This window comes from Ixodes scapularis, unplaced genomic scaffold, assembly GCF_016920785.2.
Source record: "Ixodes scapularis isolate PalLabHiFi unplaced genomic scaffold, ASM1692078v2 ptg001583l_1__unscaffolded, whole genome shotgun sequence".
Classification (NCBI taxonomy): Eukaryota; Metazoa; Arthropoda; class Arachnida; order Ixodida; family Ixodidae; genus Ixodes; species Ixodes scapularis.
Window position 1 is genome coordinate 740,672 of NW_024610169.1, and position 20,993 is coordinate 761,664.

A 20,993-nucleotide genomic window follows, 5' to 3' on the forward strand; every position below is an offset into this window, starting at 1 on the left:
TATGTATGTTTTTTTTAGATTGACAAGAAATGTTTCAAGTTTAGAGTAAGTTTTCTCGTGTGTATGTCAATGAGAGGAGTCTAGCTCTTAGTTACACTGATTTATTAAATAATTATCATAATTTCTCTATACCTTTTCCTTCCCGTCACCCCCCATCATCTCCGAGAATCCGAAAGGGGTCCGCGAAACATCAGTGGTTGAGGACCAGTGCTCTAGAATCTAGGATTCTGAAGGAATGAGAAATGTTGAGAGGGTTTATTTGTTTTTAACGAATGTACCTAGCGCCTCTGCCACGTCCCTACTTCGGGTACTATGCACCTGAACTGCTTCTCTGGCTTATGTGTTTTTAATTTTGAAAAGCACCTCTAGATGGTTATTCCTTTCCTTTCTTATAAATGCACAAGAAGACTCCAATTGGTTCTTTTCCACTACTTCGCCGACCTTCTCCTTAATCTCTCGAAAGGAATTCGATCGTTTTTAGAAAAATATTTCTTTACCACTCTTAATGATTCTTTATTAAACGTTCCATCCCTCAACACTACAAAGTCTCCTTCCTTGTCTGATTTCAGTAAGCGCAGATCAAAGGTGTTTAGCTTACGAATAGCATTGAGGTGGCTCCTGTGCTTTTGCATCACAAGTCCCTCCTTCCAACTTGAGCGCACCTCTGAGGTCACGAATCGGTCCCGCTGGGTCTCTGGCACCATGATTAACGCTCGATGAATAGTCATCACCATGTCGACACGAGAAAGTACAACGGCTGGGTTGAACTTCGGTCCTTGGTGAGAACTGTCGCAGTATGGGGTGTCAGATGCTGGTTGGATAAGTTGAGAAAACCAGGCCCTTGAGGTTTTCCAATGTCACCTCCTTTCTTGGGGGGTGGTAGTTGTGTTTTTAAAAACATTTCCCATGCTAATTCAAAGAACCTAAATGATCCCGTCTCCACGAATTCATGCCCTTTTGTGTGTTTAAACGAGACCTATATATGTTTCACTTTGTAGATGATTACCTCGTAATGCACACAAATGAAATGCATAAAGAAATAAATAAAAAAAAACGTAACATAATGTTTTCAGAGGCATTCGTTCAGATTAGAATTCACTGATGGCACAGGAAACGAAGAATGACTACAGTTTACAGATCTAAAGATCAAAAGCCAAAACAAAAACCAGAGAAATGCTGGATCTACGAGCAGAGAACTAATACACCTTTACTTCCGTTTAAAAGCTCGAATTCAAAGACCGTTAAACATGGAATTATTAAGTCGGTCATCTCATCATCACTGTTAAAGTTATGTCTTCACTATGGGTAGGACAGCCTTAAGGACAGTGGCATTCTCGCTCACCGCTTGTCCGGAGGAAGGGGCCAAGTCATGATGAAGACATGTTCATTCTTCGAGCCCGGTGTTCGGTGGCTTGCGCCACCATGCCTGAACTGTCCTGTCTCCCCGTCACGCGCCTCGCGCCCCGTGCTTTGGCCCCGCGCTCGTTTCTCGCGCGCCGTCCGCATCGTCGCCGAAGTTCTCAGTGTCCGAAATCCCCACAAAACCAAGCCCTGCGACTAGGGATCGCACGGAACCCCACATATTTAGCAAAAACGGTGGTCTCTCCGCTATTGGCAAACAAGAAAAGTGCAAAGGAAACAGAAAGAACCCAAGAGACTTCTTACCGTTCCGTATACTCGCGGGTTCCCTCACCACATCAAGAAACGTTCCTCAGATGATTTAAAAACACTTTTTACGTGTAAGAACAAAGATTCGAAAATTATACATTAAAGTTAATGCGAAAACAAACACAAAGGAAAATTTCCCAAATGTGAAGAGAAGGTAGTATGCTGAATTCCACTGTATTCCGGCAGGGCTTACATTGGGCAGACAGGGCGTTGTCTAACCGATAGATCAAAAGAACACAAATATAAGCTTTCAGTAACAAGAGATCCACCCCTAAAACCGCACATGCATAGCTGCGAGAGATGCAAGCCCATCTTTAACGATGCGCCGGCTATCAAAAAGTACCTTGCCAGTTGGGACGGGAAGTGGTCGCGGTATTCCTCATACAGAGGAGCGACGGTAATGCGAGTCACAAATCTCTTAATTTGAGCAGAAAGGAGGAAGGTTTCTCGAGAGGGAGATAATGAGCATCGGTCGGAGGGCAGAGGGAAGAGCATGGGCTGGTGCCGGCAGGGGCGCTGTCATCCTGTTTCCTGTTCCTGTTTCCTGTTTCACAAACTTCCTTTTTATGGAATCTGAGGTGTGGCGCTAGAACTGATCTGTAGAATGCAGTATACTTGTATAAATGGCTACCGATCAATGCGTGAACTAATCACTATGGGGTTCCTCAGAGGTCTATTCTGGAACCATTGTTCTGTATTATCTATATAAATGACATTGTAAACATCCCACAAATCCGGATATAATTTTATATGCGGACGATACGACCTTGTTCTTTTCTGGTAATCATTTGCGGGACCTTGAAACTGCGGCTAACATGTGGCTAAGGGAGCTGTGTTCCTCGCTAGGATCAAATCAGCTACAATTAAACGTGAGCAACCACCAAATATGTAATTTTCAAGCCACGAAATAAACTTGATGACTAATATTATCTTAAAGTTCCAAAACAGTGTAATTGAACAAGTCTCCATTTATAAATTTTTAGGTGTTCTTTTTGAAGAAAACTTATCATGGACCCGCCCATATAAATAAAATTCACAGGAACATCTCTCGATCCATTGGCATCTTATACAAAGTTAGATCTTTGATGCCAAATTGGTTAAAACTGCAATTGTATTACTTTTTAGTGCATTCTCATCTTAATTACTGTTTATTAGTCTGGGGATCGACAACTAGGGCAAACCTCGAGAGGCTTTGTATCATGCAAAAAAGGCAATACGCTGCATAGATAATCTAAATTTCATGAACCATACAGCCCCGTACTTTTTAAAGCACAATTTGCTTAACGTTAACCAAATGCTCCATCTAACACTTTCAATTTGCATACTAAACGACGAAACGAATATTATTTAAGGCATGAATCCCATAGGATACCTTGGTTAAGAACAACCTATGGGAACCAGAAACTAGAATACATGATACCTCAATTCTTAAACAAGCATCGAGATGTTATGGGAATAATACGAAATACTGCTTCACGTGGGAGTTTCAATTGATTGAATGGAAAGCGCCGAATAAACAAGGACCAAGAAGGGGACAGAGACGAAGCGCACTCACAACTGAAGGTTTATTGAAAACAACATTGACTATTAATACCGTCTCTCAGGGTGTTGGCTCAAAAAGAAAAACTCTTTATCAGTTAAGTGCAGTGACGGCGCACTAATACACAGACTCACCCCTTGCTCTCTTATGCGGAATGCCTCGTGTATTTCTCGCGCTGTTTTGTTTTCGTATCTGCCCAGAACTGTTGTTTTTTCCAATTCCGGGCTACATGGGCACCTATCACAATGCACCGCAAGATTGCCCGACGGGGACTGTTTGACTGACCAGGCATGTTCTCTGGCCCTTTCATTTATGCAACGCCCCGTTTGGCCGACATACGATTTCCCGCAACTCAATGGTATGTTATACACCACTGACGTTGCACACTCCACGTATTGATTAGCGTGTTTCTTTTGACACACCTTACCCTCTCCCTTTTTGTTGTTTATTTTTGAACACAAGTGAGACAGCTTATGCGGCGCTGAAAACACCACTGGCACTTCAAAATGAGCCGCCACTTTTTTTAGATTGTGCGAAGGGTTATGAATATAAGGAATCACCGCCGGTCTTGTTAGTTGTCTGGAAGGAATATGATCGTCATCTTTTCTTTTCATCTTGGAAACAAGGTTATCCGCTACTTCCACCAAGAAGCGATCGGGGTACCCTCCTCGTTTTAGACGATTCACCTGCGTGAGGAAGCTTTCATCCGCGACATGGTGGCATGATTTTGCAAGGGAGGCTCTCATTAGGCACGATGCTGTTCCCCTTTTAACGAGTTTTGATTGCGCAGAATTGAAGGGCAGAACCCCTTTCTTAGTTCGCGGCTCATATTTCCAACAAACATGGTCACCTTCGAAGTTGAGGCTCAAATCCAAAAACTGAAGCCTTCCCCTCGTCATAGTTTCATGGGTGAACGTCAATCCGTGTGAATTCAAGTTAAAACAATCCAACACATCGCTGATTAAGTCCATGGTAACAGTAACGGACTTAGGGGCAAGCACCAAGAAATCATCGACATACCGACAGATTGTGAACTTCCCCATTTTTTCAATATCATTGCATATTCTCTTATCACATCCAGCCAAAAATATATCGCAAAGCACTGGTGCAACACGGGAACCGATACATATGCCTCGCTTTTGAACATAAACGCCATCCCCAAAGGACGTAAAGGTTGAGGTAAGATAGCATTCTAGTAACTCTAAAAAAGATTCCACACTTACTCCGCTCGAATTTCTAAAGCATATTTCATCGTTTTCTTCAATGCAGTTTTTTACCGCTGGGAACAGCTTATCATGCGGGATGGAATAGAAAAGGTCCTCCACGTCAATAGAAAAGCCTCCACCGTAGGACTGGTCGCCCTTCGCCAAAAATTCTATGACAGCCTCCGAGTTCCGCACCAGGAATGGGTCCCTCAATTCAAGGCCGGCCAACTGCCTGCTAAGGAAGCCCCCGACTTCTTTTTGCCACGTATCCCTTTCCGTTACGATCGCTCTAAACGGAAAGTTTACTTTGTGGGTCTTGACATTAAAGAACACATCCAGACTGAGTTTTTTGGCGGCTTGTATCTTCTTCGCGAGCTGGCTCAGCTGCAGCCTGTCACACAGATCCCTGGCAGACGTCTTGACTTTGCTGAGGGAAATCTTGTTCACTTGCCTGAAGTTCTTGAGGATGGCGGCGTGGGACTTTTCACCGAAGAGCCCTTCAGGCAGAACCACGAAACCTCCCTCCTTGTCCGCAGTCAGAAGCTTGAGTTGGCTCTCCCTGAAGTATGTCACCACGTTGCGTGTCCTTATCGTCTCTCTCCTGTTGTTCGGCTTACTTCTGATGACGTCGACGGCCTCTGAAATGCATCGCTCCCTTTCTTCCGGAATGACTCGGTCAGCGAGGGTTCTCGCCAGGCAGAGTTTCTCAATGGGTTTAGGAGTGGGCTGGATGCTGAACTTCGGTCCAAGTTACAAGATCTCGGTGACCTCCTTGGGCGCTTGCGCTCCTCCCAGGAAAAGGACTTGGTTGGGTAACGGAGCACTTGCTTTCTTCTTCCTTGGCAAAGAGACCAACAGCTTCTCCCACATGAACTCCAAGGTTTGGGACGCCAGTTTCAGATTTTCCCCGTACACCTTCTCAGCTGTCCTTGCAGTGGGACTTGATTGATAACACCAAATCCTTAAGCTGTCTCGGTACCTGCCCACTTGCTTCCAGGCTTCAGATCTCAGGATTTTGCAGATCCTTTTTGCATGTCCGGCCGAGGGCAAAACGCCCCCGAAGAGGGCCAGGACGTCCGGAGGATAGCTTCCCGTGCGGATGGCGTAGGAATAATGTCGAGCCCGGCAAGTGGTAGCGGCAATAAGGGTGGCATACGAAACACCCGAGGACGGATTATTGTTAGGAAACAAAAAAGGGCCCGTTGCAGAAGAAATGAACTGTAGTAAAATAGATAAATGGGCTAGTTGGTACATCATTGAATGGAAAGCGCCGAATAAACAAGGACCAAGAAGGGGACAGAGACGAAGCGCACTCACAACTGAAGGTTTATTGAAAACAACATTGACTATTAATACCGTCTCTCAGGGTGTTGGCTCAAAAAGAAAAACTCTTTATCAGTTAAGTGCAGTGACGGCGCACTAATACACAGACTCACCCCTTGCTCTCTTATGCGGAATGCCTCGTGTATTTCTCGCGCTGTTTTGTTTTCGTATCTGCCCAGAACTGTTGTTTTTTCCAATTCCGGGCTACATGGGCACCTATCACAATGCACCGCAAGATTGCCCGACGGGGACTGTTTGACTGACCAGGCATGTTCTCTGGCCCTTTCATTTATGCAACGCCCCGTTTGGCCGACATACGATTTCCCGCAACTCAATGGTATGTTATACACCACTGACGTTGCACACTCCACGTATTGATTAGCGTGTTCTTTTGACACACCTTACCCTCTCCCTTTTTGTTGTTTATTTTTGAACACAAGTGAGACAGCTTATGCGGCGCTGAAAACACCACTGGCACTTCAAAATGAGCCGCCACTTTTTTTAGATTGTGCGAAAGGTTATGAATATAAGGAATCACCGCTGGTCTTGTTAGTTGTCTGGAAGGAATATGATCGTCATCTTTTCTTTTCATCTTGGAAACAAGGTTATCCGCTACTTCCACCAAGAAGCGATCGGGGTACCCTCCTCGTTTTAGACGTTTCAAAAGTTTCAAATACGATTTAAAGAGGTATCTTCTGGCCTGTTGTTTGGAATAAATTTGAACGTCAATTTGTCTTTACATACACTGTCTATAGTATTATTAACAGGTCTATTTTAGCTACTGTATAAAATATGACGTGTAATTTTCATCCTTGTGAAGGTAATGGTATCCATGATATTACACTGCTGTTTCTTCCCAATGTTGTTTTGTTCTTTTTTCCCCGAAGTTTCGTATTTGTTTTTTTCCATTGACTGCTGATGCAGTGTACTGAGGGGACTGGGCCTCGTCAGGCAGAGCTCATCTGCCTTTTGTCCTTTCTCCATGTGACCCTGTGTCCGAAATAAAACAAACAAACAAACTAATAATCACGCGGGCTATTCACGCCGGAAGAGGGAATGAACTTGATGGAGTTGAACGCGGTTCATGTCTGACGTGTTTTTGTGTGTCTCTTGTCTCCTTTTGCTTTCGCATACCAAGATCTGATACTTCGTTTTTGCCTTTACGAACACGGCAAATTTTTATTGGATATCGTTATCGAAGCTTGTCTTGGACATTTAGAAAACATTACGCCATAAAAAGTGCTTTAAACAGTAAATATAAACATTAACATCTTCCCTTACCTCCAAAGTCATAGATTGCATAAAATGCAGAATTTGAAGAGAGATCGTTTAAATTTGTTTAGAGGGCATTATACGGTCGTTTCAGGGAGCAAACAACCTTTATTTATATAAACTTTAACGCTAAATGAAAAAAAGCAAGCTGAGTAGAAAAGTCGCGTGACGTCAATTTTCCCGCTAAGCTTAGTGGGAAATTGATCTCCTGATGTCAGGTCATGGGGCATTGATTCTCCCGCTAAATGTAGTAGAAAATACACGAACACGGGGACGGACTGAATTTTGTGATGGTGCTGTTTCGTTAGAAATCAATTTATGCTTCAATAAGCAGTCTAACTTTTCACAATTACAACTACGAGAGATTCGAGCACGAATAGCACAATAAGTTTACTGCAGGCATCTCAGTGTTAAATGTTCGCAAGCACATTTTCGATCAATATCAAAGATACAGGCTCAAACTAGATCATTCCTTCAATCGGTACCATTCTCAGTAAGAAAATAAAAATAGCTTTTGGTAGCAGACAATATTTATTTCTATCTTTAAGTAGGGCCCGTTTTTCGTCATTTTCTTATTTAAATGTTCAAAAATCGTGTATAAATTTTCAGTCAAATGACGGAAAATACTTAAACGTTGGCATCTGGTTTTAGTTGCTGAAACTCTATTTGGGGTGGCCAGTGCAGACATAGTGTCCGACGATGCGTATATTTGTTTTGTTTGGTGTGAAGCACGCAATGTTTATGTTTCCGTGAACACCCATTGCACTTTATAAACTCCTTTTCCTTAGATCGTGTGCAATCGTGTTGTTCATTTTTTTCAAACTGTGTAGCCGGTGTTTCTAAACATTATATATATTTTTTTCTTTATTTCGAAAGCTTTTACACACGCAGTGCTCCTCCTTACCGCCGCAACTTCTGACTTTGTCTTCTTTGCGTCTTCAGTTGGGGTTCTTCCAATGGATTTTCGTTTTCTTGAGCATGGTAAGTGTCATTCAAACTCCTTTCCACCTTTAGTGTATGTATAATATTCTTCACACGTAAATTAAGCTCCACACCGCCTTGGTGTTAAGAAACTTCAATTGTCTGGAAGTAGAATTTATCACAAGCTTAAATATTGCAAACTTAAAAAAAAATAATCTGACACGTCAATAGAAGTGAGGACCGGTAACCCGCAGAGCGAAATATGGCGACCCCCGTCAAGCGAAATAGGCACGTGGTGACTCGCTCTGTAGGTTCAGGATCTGGAATTTCTGCTGCTGGCGCATGAATATTCCCGGAATAAAAAAGAGTGCGGGACTAATGGCCCGTTCACACTAGAGGCGGTCATCGGCTTCCAGTCTGAACGCGCGTTTTTGACCACAAAGCGGCTGGAATCGCGTGGATTTACCTGTCGCTACCGGGCCGATTCCTCCCAACCGCTTTCGTAAAACCGCGAAGCACCAACAAATCGCAACGGGGCAGGCTGGCGTGACGTCGGTGACTTTCCAAACAACACGACGCCCGTCCATGGTAAGACGTCCTATAGTCGGTAACAAGTCAAGCCTTGAAGCTCCGACCAGAAGCGTAATACACCCGTTTGAAGTTGCTCCGCTGTCCAGGAAATGGTGGCCTGGAAACGAAGCATTCGCTTTCAGCAAAACTCTCTTAGGTTCAAAGTACGCTGACGAAGTGTTTGTTTCATCTGCAGACGTGTATTTACGAGACTTTCCGGAGAAATAAGTGGGTAAAAGCGGTCCTGAGTTAAAGATTTCCTTAGAAAGGGCGCAGTGTGAGATAAATTGGCGATAAAATGCAGTCAATCCTAAGCAGCGTTGCAAGCTTTTGACGTTGTGTGGCTGCGGGTACTCGGTTATTGCGCGCAGCTTGCCCTCGTTCGGACGGAGTTGTCAATTACGAAACTAACAATGTTACTCTGTCGAGAAGCGAGTTGCATTTTTCTAGGGTGATCTGTCAAGCCGGCCGATCGCAATTGTTTGATGAGAATCTTAAGATGTTAGAGGTGTTCTTTGAAACACTGGGAAAATGAAAAAACACCGTCATGCAAGTAAGATATCGCCATGTTGAACTTCCTGTCACCGAGAACGATGTTCATTGTCGCTGGAAAATAGCGGGCGAGTTTGAAAGACTGAAATGAAGGCGAGTGAACTCTAAAAATCCTCTGTGAAAATTAAAGGCGGTCTTGGGGCATCAGTGGGGTCCAGCTCAATCCGCTGGAACATGTCTCTAAATTTTTATATATTCTTTTTTTTTTTTTAAGTTGGCTCACACGTAGTGTTCCACTTTATTGCCTCCAGTTCTGAGTTTCTATTTTTTGCATCCTCAGGTAGGGACGGTTTATGTCAACCTTACGAGGATCTTGGTAAGTGTCATTTAAACTCGTCTCAACCTTTAGTGTAGGCATAATATTCGTCCCACATAAGTTAAGCTCCGCACCACCATGGTGTTAAGAAACTTCAGTAGTCTAAAAGCACAATTTATTGCAAACTTACATAATACAGGTTAAAGAAAAGAGAGATAATCTGGCACGAACATATGAGTGAGGACTGGTCTCCCTCGGCATAAGACCTCCGTGAAGCGGAGGAGGCATGTGGTGTCTCGCTCTCCTAGTTCAGGCTCTGGACCTTCTGCCGCTGGCGCTTCGGGGTTACCGGAAGAAAATGGGGTGCGGGACTTATAGCCCGTTCACACTGGAAGCGGATTTTGGCTTCCAATCTGAACGCGCGTTTTAAACCAAAAAGTGGCTGGGATCGCGTGGATTTGCCTGCCGCTACCGGCCCGATTCCTCCCAACCCCTTTCGTCAAACCGCGAGGCGGCAACGAATCGGCACGCGCTGTCCGTGACTTTCGAAACAAGACGACACCTGTCGATGATGAGACGCCCTATAGTTGCTGACAAGTAAAGAACAGCCCCGAATCCTCGCCCGCAAGCGTAATCCACCAGTCTGAAGTTCCTCCACTGTCGAAAAAATGGTGCTCTGGAAACGAGGCATTTCGCTCTCAACAAAACTCTTTCAGGTTTAAAGTACGCTGAAAATGTGTTCTTTGATATACCAACGTCTTTTTAGGGGAATCTCTTGAGAAATATGTGGGCAAAATTGCGCCCGAGTAAAAGTTTTTCTTAGAAAATCCGAGGGACGGTTGCATACAATACCTGTGTCTTCAACTTAAAACTAATTGAGGCCTTTGTTGAGAATATGAAAAGTATGCAGCCAACCTCTTCATCATTTCAGTGGCTGCCACTCAAAGCGTGTAAAAGTGAGAGTAATTCGAAACCTTGTCAAAGCAGAAGTTAAAAAGTCCAGTTTTCATTCGATTAGTAAATCTCTTTATTGCCTTGTATAGCGCTTCAAAGTTGCAAGTAATCCTACGGAGTACATTTCAGGACATCAGATCGAAAGAATAATAAACCTTTCAGGCGAGTAGTCCTTCCCTACTTTCAGAGATTCTTCCACAACATCAAAAGAATAGCCAACAGATTTAATGTCAGAATCTCCTTTCGCACAGGTTATTGGCTGTTCCAGATGGCCCCTTTGCTTCAACACAGGTTTCGCGAAGCACAGAAAACACGATGTTGAGTGTGTGTCAGAAATTGTGTACAAGGTACTTTTTGATTGTAACCTGTATCGGGCAAACTGGAGGTTGTATAAATGACAGCTTATCAGAACAGAAACGTTGCACAAAATATAAAGGCAAATACACTTAAGTATATAACGATGTAGTTGAATGTAACAATCGTGTACCGCTGTGCGGTACGCAAGTGCTCCTGTAAAATTGCAAGGAAACATTAATAACAAGCGATTGATAAAATAATTGTTAACGTTACTAAATCACCGAAGCAGTGTTAACAAGACCTTGTTTTGCGTAGGCTCTGAACTACGACGGGTTCCTGGGTTTTGAGTGAAGGTGACCTTGAAGGTTTTTTGTTGAGGTGGTAAGAGTGGGTGACGTGGCCTTCTGTGTTTCGTTTTGTGCTTCCGAGCAAAGTTGCTCCGGCGAAGAATGAGGTTGTAGCGTTCACTTAGCGAAGGTTTAGTGGTGGAAGAAGAGGCGTTTGTCCCGACGTTGTTTTTTTTTGTTATAGTGGTTCCTTAACCTGCGGCCACGCAGCTCATACACCATACAAAATACAGGCTGCAGACACGACTCACCACAATATCCATAGTTCCAATGCAGCCTGCCAAGTTTCTTCTTGAACTCATTGCCAGCAGTGTGATCGCCGTCTTTAGGATTCAGTTCTAAAACTTTGTTCTGCTCTCTATCGGTGCCTAGGCCGGAATCGCTTGCCTCTGTTTCAGCATCAAACGTTCGGTCAAGATCCGGTAGGCGTAAGGAAGCGGCGTCATTTATAGCGCTTGATAGCCGAGGGTAGCGTCCTGTTGCTCTTGTCCCCAACGCCACTATTCTCCCCTGCGCAAAAGCAGATTCAAGGGGTTAGCGATCTCACTGCAGTATGGGATGAATTGGCGATAACGTCCGGTCAATCCTAGTAAACGTTGCAAGCATTTGACACTGTTTGGCCGCGGGTACTCGGTTATCATGCGCAGCTTGTCCTCGTTTGCACGGAGAACTCCGTTGTCCGCTACGAAACTAAGAACGTTGCTCTGCGGAAAAGCGCATTGCATTTTTCTAGGGTGATCAGTCAAAACGCCAGATTGCACTTTCTTGAGGACAATCTTAAGATGTAAAGGTGTTCCTGGAAAAACTGCGAAAAACACAACGATGTCATGCCAGTGAGCTATCGTAAACGTCTACGCCCTGTGACTGAGAACGATGTCCATTAGGGGCTGAAAATTAGCGGGCGGGTTTGAAAGATTGAAAGAAAGGCGAGTGGACTTTAACGATCCTCTGTGACTAGGGATGGGAGGGCTGGGAAAAAAACCCGAAAATTGTAAGGAAAAGCTGTTTTTTTCAAGTGTTTTCCCCCGACATAATATTGGAAACAAAACACACACGAAAAAACCTCAGTTTCTCAAGTATTAACAAACCAATTAAGCACACGTTTGCAGGAACGTTAAAACTGATATCACTGACCCCATCGAAAGGAGAAGTAGTGATCACCCACCTCTGAAATGAGTTTTGTCAGCAGAGCAGTCGTAATTTCGATTGGGCTATGCTCAGCATATTACACCTTTCAGCCCCTAAAAAAACAGAACGGCGCGACAACGGGGAAAGTGAAGAAACAGAAGCTCCTCGGGTTGTCTGCCACCTCGACCCGTCGTTGAACCGTTTTCTTCAAATCGAAAATTGCTGCAATATCCCGGTATGTGAACGATTTTTTATTGTGTGTACTAAGGGAAGTTGGCAAACAAAATGACGGATGCCTCAAAACCATTCTGAGAAGTTTCCAACAATGTTGCATGGGGTTCAACTTCACGCATGAGCTTCCCATCAGGAGAACCATCAAATATCGTGATTTTGCATTCGCATTCAAAGGAAGACATGTATGCTGGAGGTACCAAGCCCGTTCGGGTAAAGGGTTCCTCCCCTTTAACTCAGAGCATTCCAAAACCGTAAACCAGGCAGTAGCCACCACAGCCCTGCCATCCAGCCTATAAAAGTCCTGTGAACATCCAATCACTCGAAGCTTCCATACACAAGTATCCAGACTTCAGAATGCTGGCTACCCCCCACAAGTATTTGCCTCCATATGCGAAAGAATATGCCTAAAGATCAAGAAGACTAACGACCATATTGACTGCACGACACAAAAATGAGGCGTAAACCTTTTGCTGTGGTCCCTTATATCCATGGGATCATACATAGATTAAAAAAGATTGCGAGCCGACAAAAAATACAAGTGGTGTGTTCGGCCCCGAATAAAGCCTATTCGACGTGCCGTAAAGTGAACCTGGCACAAGTCAACAAAACAACTCTATGTGGCACCAATCACAAGACCAAATACGCCCAGTGTGAAAAGGAAGTCATTACAAACATTCTCTTGGCATGCGGGCGTTGCTGCTTCGGACAAACGGGGTGCTGCACTAATGACAAAACACGGGAACTTGCGAACAATTAAAAAAAACAAAAAACTTGACGACAGTAGGAAACCTAGCCGCACATTGTCGCGCATGCTCGTGCAAGGCCAACCTCGAGCATGTTACCATCTTGGGGCTCCACAGAAGCCAGTTTGCCTAGAGGTGCTGGGGGCTTTGGCCATAGAAGCGAAAGTAGACGAGTGCTTTGTTCGCCATTGGCCTCCCTGTCTAAAAAAGAGAAAATGTTCCTGCGAGGCAACAGCACTTCTAACAAGTAAAAAATCGAGGAGAAAGCATAAGCTAGTCGATGGAGAGTCTCTCATGAAATGCCGAACGCAGAAACAAATGAAGAAGAAAAATAGAGCAAACAAGCTAGTCGTAGAGGAAGAAGACTCATTAAACAGTTGGGAGTCCAGCGGTTGAATGCGCAGTGTTTTCTCTTATCATTCGTATAAATGATTGCATTTGTATGTTCAGCTGGTTTCGCTCAAATATAAATCACCAACAAGCTCAACTTTTCCCAATCGTAAGTCATATGAACAAAGCAACTTTAACGATGTCACCGGCGAAACCGGTTAGTTTTGAAAAAGCATTGAGCACGAGGTCTCTTCTCTTCAAACATTTTTTAACACCCCCTTCATTCATAAGTACTTACTCATTCATTTATTGATACCGTCAGCCCATTGGGCCATTACAGGAGCGGGTATACAAAAAATTAAAAGATGGAAGTAACCACCATACAATGAGCAATTAAACAAGACATTGGATTGCACAATTCCGCTTCATACACTTAAAAGCGCACAAGAAAAGTTACAAAACTGAAAGCAGCACAGGTATTAACATTTCACAAGAAAGCAGAAACTTGTTCCGTATTTGTAGAATTACGGCTTTTCACGACTGTCACATTCGACAATATTACTTATATTTTTAAAAAGGTATTAAGGGGTGTTCACGAGACAGCAGAATCGGGCAGCATATTACACTCTTTGGTGGTTCTAGGGAAAAACTGAATCTAAACCAATTATTTCGTTCAGATGGATTACGAATGAACATGTTATGGCGATGCCTTGAGGATTCGTTAGTGCTGATGTCGAAGTAATCCCATTTTTTTATCTTCATAAAGTCATGTATAATTTGAAAAAGGAATTTCAATCTTCCGCACTTGGTCCTCGATTCCAAAGTTGGGAAATTTGCGAGTTCACATAGTTTTGTAGGAGAAAATGCTTCACCGAATTCGTTAAAGATGAACCTGAAAGGAAGTAGCTGAATTTTTTTCCAATTTATGGCAATTTGTTACAGTATGTGGATCCCACAGAATTTTCGCGTACTCAATAATCAGTCTTACCAGGGCTGTATAAGCCAGGCTTTTTACTTCCGGAGTTGCACTGGTAAGGTTTCGCCTGGGGCACCATAGTGCTTTGTTGACCTTAAGACAGACTTTACCAATGTGTGTATTCCAACGTAGGTCAGGTGTAAATACTAAACCTATGTCCTTATGCGTTTTTACTCTTTTAAGTCCGACACTGTCAATGTGATAGTTGTATGCTAAAATAATTTTCTTCTAGATACTGACATGAAGAAAGATTTTTCAAGATTTAACACCGTCTGCCAATTATCACACCAGTGTTGAATTTTTTGTAGATTACGATTTAGTTCGACCTGGTCATCTGGAGTTTCTATCTCACGGTATATCACGCAGTCATCTGCAAATAGTCTGATTGGAACGGTTATGTCTTTATGCAGATCTTTTATGAATATTAAAAACAAAAGGGGACCCAAAACACTCCACTGGGGAACCCCTGAAGATACCGGTGAAAGGCAAGACTTGTGTCCTTTAACTTCGACAAACTTTTTTCTAGATGAAAGATACGATGATAACCACTGTGTGGAGGCTGGAGTTTTAAAAATGACGTGAATTTTGAGTAATAGCTTAGAGTGCGACATTTTGTCAAACGGTTTCGCGAACTTCAAAAACACTACGACAGTTTGACTGCGACAATTAATTGCATAAGAAAGGTCATGTACAGTTTCGATAAGTTGAGTTGTGGTGGAAAGTCCTTTCCGATAGCCATGCTGAAATTCCATCTCACGTTGGCCCTCGACCTTTCCGGAGTGGACTATCTGTCCCCCACACTCAAATGCGTTTGAAACCACTGGCCTAGGTGATATAAAACACCATTGAGCCGGCTAAAAATAGATGGGATGGTTGCGAGTCTATGGCTCGAGAGACGTACATGCTTCTATAGCCGGCTTATGCAGATTAAAGGGTCGGAGGCCTGTGGCGTTAGTTGCATAAAGCACCTTTGTGTCGTCTAAAGAAAATTTCATGGTGTAATCTTAACCAACTTAGACCAGTATATATCCAATATCGGAAAGCCAATGACTCTGAGAGTTCAATATTGGCCAATGCGATTCCAATATTGAAAAGCATATGGCTCAGTTGGGCCATTGTTGGGACATTCTTTGCCACATAAAATCCAATGTTGGCCCAATACTGTGTGCTGCCTGGGGAATCTCTCACCGTAACCACGTTGAATCTGCGGTAGTCCACGCAGAGGTGTGCAGAGCTGTCTTTTTTTGGTGGTAAGACTGCGGGGGAGGCCCTTGGAGTCTGGGATTCTCAAACAGCTCCGGTGTCCAGCATCTGTGGAGCGGCGTCCAGGAGGGCTCACTTGAGGACGCTGACGAGTCTCGGGTTGCACTGCAAGGGCCTGGCATCACCACTCAAGATGCACTGAAGCAGCACGTCGGCCTTGCCCGCGACTGCCATGAACATCTATGCGTACGGCCGCAAGGCGCTCTCCAGCTGCCTCTTCTACACGCTGGACACTGGACACGCCTGCAGAGAGTCTCGGACGCCGGCAGGATGGGCAGCAGCGGGTTACGCTGCGAAGTGGGCTTATAGGGGTGGCCCGGTGATGCAGTACTCTCGCCGGATAAAGGGGGTGCCTCGGTGGATCCGAGGCAAAGCGTCTCTATACGGATGCCCAGGTGGCCGGTTAGAATTCCGGCCGAGGTGCCCGCAATCTGACGGAGGCTTATTGCGTAGAAGGGGCTGCGTAATTGAGCTTCCGGTTGCACTTCACAAGGTCCCGTCAAAATTAATCCTCAGTCCTTCGCTGGGCCGTGCCAGATGACCCTCGTTGGTATGGCTCGTAAGACTCCCGAATTTTGATTTGTGTAAATGGGGTGATGTCAGGCTGGTTGCCCAGCCGGTATACGCAAGAAACAAAATGGAGTGAAATATTTCGCCTGCGATAAAGCCTCAGTCCAAGATAATAAAAACGGTCAATTTAGGCAGATATAACAACGCTGACGCCTTTTTTCTTCGTTAAAAAAAAATGCGGAGCCTTATGGCGCCTGCTGCGCTAAGCGGTGATCCTGACGGTAATTGCAAAAGCGTGCTCAGGAAGAAAATATTACTTTTTTTGTTTTACAACGCTTGAACACGACGTCTCCTAGAAGTGAAATTCCCGATCTCGTGTCGGCCAGTGCAGCAAAAGGCACGTCAATTAAATAAATTTTCATGCGTGGGTCGATATCCTGATCCGTAGGTCGGAATCGACAGACAGAAGGGAGCATTGCTGGCGACTCACAGGTATTGAGGCTGGCCGCGGCCTTCCGCGGTTAGAGCTCCATTTTCAGTGCCACTGACCTCGATGGTTTCCCTGGCTCTGCTCACGGGGATGACGGTGTGGGCACTGGTTGCGGAAGTGGCCACGCTGTCCGCAATTGAAGCAGGCGCCCGACTGTCGTTGCTGTCGCACGTTGCCCTGTTCACACCCACGTCGCCAGCTGCTCTTGGCTCCACAGGTGCTGTACCACGTTGCAGCCGCCTCTCGGCTGACGCTAGGGCAATCTCGAGCATCGGAAGGGTAATATTGTATTTCCTTATTGGTTGCACAAAGTCGGCAGAGCTCCTACAGTCTTTATAACTCTCATCCACTATTTCCTTTTAGAGCGCAGCTCTTAGAAGCCCGTTTCCAGCCTGAGCGGCGTCGCCGTCGGCGTCGGCGTCGGCGTAACCGCGCCCCTCCCTCTCCTCCTCCTCCCTCTCCTTCTCCCCCTCCTCCTCCTCCCCCTTCTCCTCCTCCCCTCCTCCTCCCCCCTCTTCCTCCTCCTCCCCCTCCTTCTCCTCCTCCTCCCCTCATTGTCCGGCTTGAGCGCAAGGAGGAAAGCAGTACGAAGGTGGAGGAGGGGGGGAGGAGAGACGAAGAGGCGGAGGCGAGGGGAGGGGAGGAGCTTGAAGGACGAGGAGGTGGTAAAGGAGAGGGAGGGGGAGCAGGAGGGGAGGAGGACTAGCAGGCATGATCACGAGGGAGGAGGAGGAATATACCCTCCACTCCTCCTCCTCAAGAGCTGCGCTCCAATTCGGCGTTACAGGAAGTTGTAAACGGCTTTCACTTTTTTCTCCTGTAACCAATGACTACCTTCGAGGGCTACGGGCACTTCCCCCTCGGAAAAATAAATATTTTTCTGAACTGGATGGAAGCCATGTAAAATAGAAACAAAAACTGTAACAGTGGTGTCATAAGTGAGATGCTAGGTCTCTAGCAAAATACGTTATTAGCCGGTGGAACTTCATTGATCCCCACTTCTCGGTAGACAGTCTCCCGAATTCATCAGCTGAATCTTTTGCTGGACTCATTCGCCACCTTGACGAAGGGACGTAAACCTCGCTACCTTCCGCGCATATAGTATTCAAAGTGCTCAAGTTTGCATTGGACTTGAACGTTAAGTTAATGCACGTTGCCACCATGGAATGTCTTATTTTCTAAAGGCTGGTTAACAAAGGCACGTCTGCTTACGCTTACTTTTTTACGTTATGAATCAACGGGACATTCGTGCTTCGAACGGCGAGTGTAATGTTGCTCCTTAAACTGGTTACCATGCATTTTACGAAGTACAGAACTCTCGGTCACTCTCGTCGTAAGTAGATGTAAGCTCTCGCAACGTAACGTAATATAACGTAACGTAACGCAACGTAACGCAATGCAACTAAACGTAAAAAACGGGGCTGTGTGGGCCATTCTTTACTTTCATGTGACTACCACCAAATGTCCGCAAAGCACGCAACCGTGTGCAGGACTTAGGTAGTGCTGGTACACTTTGTGGCGTGAATTTTTTACGAAAATGCATAGTGAACTGTTGGGCGATTGTGTTCCACATACAATTTGTGGCGTCTACGCTTTCGGCGCTCTGTATCGATTACTTTAGCGACTGGCTTATCACGTGGCATGTAGACTCGATAGCAATTCCTGAAAGAGAACTACCGAGACTATCCCGGGTTTTCAAACGTGTGACAGGGCATCAAGTTGCCATCGGCCGGACTCAAAGCGGATGCTCCGCAGGGATTTCCCGTCAAATAGCACCTCAACTCACGGCGTTGAAATAAAAAAAAATTGTGTCGTGCCTGGTTTCCTCCTGGCGCAAACACATTTTTATTGCGATGGCCTCTTCCCTCCCATTCAAAAAGGTGGCGATGTTCGAAATACAGGATGACGTCAACACCTGGAACAGTCGATGAGCATCGAGATAATCGGCGTCATGACAAAGATTTAAAACTCAGCGTGGTAACTAAACTGACATGTGCCACGTGACGTCAGTTAGCACGCTAAATTTAGCGGAACATGCACAGACGGGCGGGAAGGCGGAAAAAAAATTTAGGAATACGGAATTCTGCTGAAAAAGCATGTCATGCTTTAAATGTGGTCACTTTCATGTGTTCAGTAAGTCTGGCATGCCTTAATAGATGACGCCCCACAGCGCATATTTAGTTAATTGTGCTAAACAAAGATACATAAAAAAAACGTTCAAAAGTACCAGGAAGAGATCTCTATAATACAGTGAGGAATATAACTAATACATTGATTTTTTTTAATTACTCGAATGTTCGGATTGGAAACAGGGAAGAAGACAACGGACATATCAGTATTGATAAGCGTCACGTTACAAAATTTATTTTTATTTTAATATTCGCTACAATCGACAGTTCAGTGAATAATGCACTACGATCCTCACCTGTATTCAAAACTGGTGTACTGGATCCTAGCTGTGAGAGAGTTTTGGCACGTTTTGATTATTATTTCTGTTTACATTGTTCAGCATAGTTGAGGTATTCTCTTTGAATGTTATATATCGTGCAATCACATAACATGTGATTGATTGTTTCGTCGCATGCGCAACCTGGACACTTTGATATTCTTGCTAGTCCGATTTTCTACATTAAAGACTGTGCATAGGTGACACCCAGTCGTAGTCGGTGTTTGACTGGCTCATGTCGAGGAAGGTCTCATGGAAGCTGTAATGAAAGTTAAGGGTCCAGTCCATAGAGACTAGCATAATGATAGGATTCGTCATGCTACTGCTTCTTCGTTGCTTTGATTTCGTGAGGATTAATTGAAGGCCTCGTATCGTTCCGACAATACGGTCTTGTAAGAGTTGCCTGTAGGGTATGGGCTGATTTCGCTCCCGCACCTGTCGCCTCGTTGCCAGGTAACCCTCAGGGACAGTCGTTCAAACGTAATATATGAGGGGGGGGGGAGGGGGGAAGAAAAGCACTGAATACCTTGGCCCAATAAAAAAAAAAAGAAACAACTAAGAATAGTTATTTATTTATTTATTTAGGTACCCTCAAGGCCCTGGTGCATTACAGAGGGGAGTGGTACAAGACAAATTTGGAACACAAACAATATACAAACACTAAAAGCCAAGCACTAAAAATGTAAAAAAAAAAGATGTGTAAACAAATTAAGAAATGTATAGAACAAGGCAATCAAACAAAGAAAAATATTAACATAGGCAAGTAGTCAACGCACATTTAAACAAGTCAAAGGACGGTATGTTTACTAATTGCGCGGGAAGGCGATTCCACTCTGAAGATGTCCTTAGAATAAACGAGTTATAATAGGCGGAGGTAAGGCAATGAGGAATTCCGACTTTGAATTGATGATCCACGCGCGGCGAGATGAAAACAGGATTTAACATTAGTTTGTTTTTTAGCGAAGTATTGGAATGATAAATTTTATAAAAAAAGACACAAACAATTTATCACTTCCTGCTGAAAGAGCATGAAGTGATAAATTAGTCTTCATAGTTGAGACACTAGATGTGGGATGATAGTTAGTAAATATAAAACGGACACCGCGATTCTGTAGGGCTTCAAGGTCAGTCACGAGAGTTGAGAGACCAGGATCCCACTTTGCTGAAGCATAGTCTAGCTTGGAACGGACAAAGGTTTTATACATTAGTAGTTTAGGGACACTGGGGCTAACCTAAAGTTTCTCTTTAGGTAACCAAGCATGGAGTTAGCAAAAGAACTTGTTGTTGGGCTAGTTGGTGTCGACTGAATTGAACCATGGTTAGCGTTGGCGATAATGTGGTCAGTGCAAGTTTTCCATGACTTGTTAGAAGTGATGTGCACCTCAAGGTACTTGTAGCATGGAACAGCTTCAAGAGGAATTTCAAATATTGAGTAAGTAGAAAATATAGTGATTCGGCGGGAGATATTCATCGCTTTACATTTGTTAGTATTAAGGGACATTTGCCACAAATCATACCAATCAGCCACAACTTGTAAGTCATTTTGAAGAAGTTCGATGTCAGTAGTATTAGTGACTTCTAGATAAATTACACAATCATCACCAAAGAGGCTAATAGATCATGATACACACAGTGGTAAGTCATTTACGTAAATTAAAAACAACAGGGGCCCCAAAACAGACCCTTGCGATACACCAGAAGTAACAGGTTTGATAGAAGAATTTACATTGTTACCATGAACGAACTGACAACGATTACTTAAAAAAACATGTAATCCAAGACAGCACGTTAGGATATCGAGATTGAGTTGACCGAGTTTAAAGAGTAAACGTTTATGAGAAACTTTGTCGAAAGCTTTGCAGAAATCTAAAAAAACACAGTCAATCTGGGATTCACGGTCAAGTATGGAAAATACATCATTAGTGAAGGTCAGTAGTTGTGTCTCACATAAAAGAGATTTACGAAAGC

At 44.2% G+C, this 20,993-nt stretch overlaps 1 protein-coding gene across 1 annotated transcript; it reads right to left on the minus strand.

Moving 5' to 3' along the window:
- Positions 1-3,300: 3,300 nt before the first annotated feature.
- On the minus strand, positions 3,301-3,914 carry LOC120837287 (the record flags this gene model as incomplete). The annotated part of the gene is made up of 1 exon (XM_040206522.3): positions 3,301-3,914. A coding segment is annotated over exon 1 (522 nt), but the record flags the coding sequence as incomplete, so codon positions are not given.
- Positions 3,915-20,993: the final 17,079 nt, after the last annotated feature.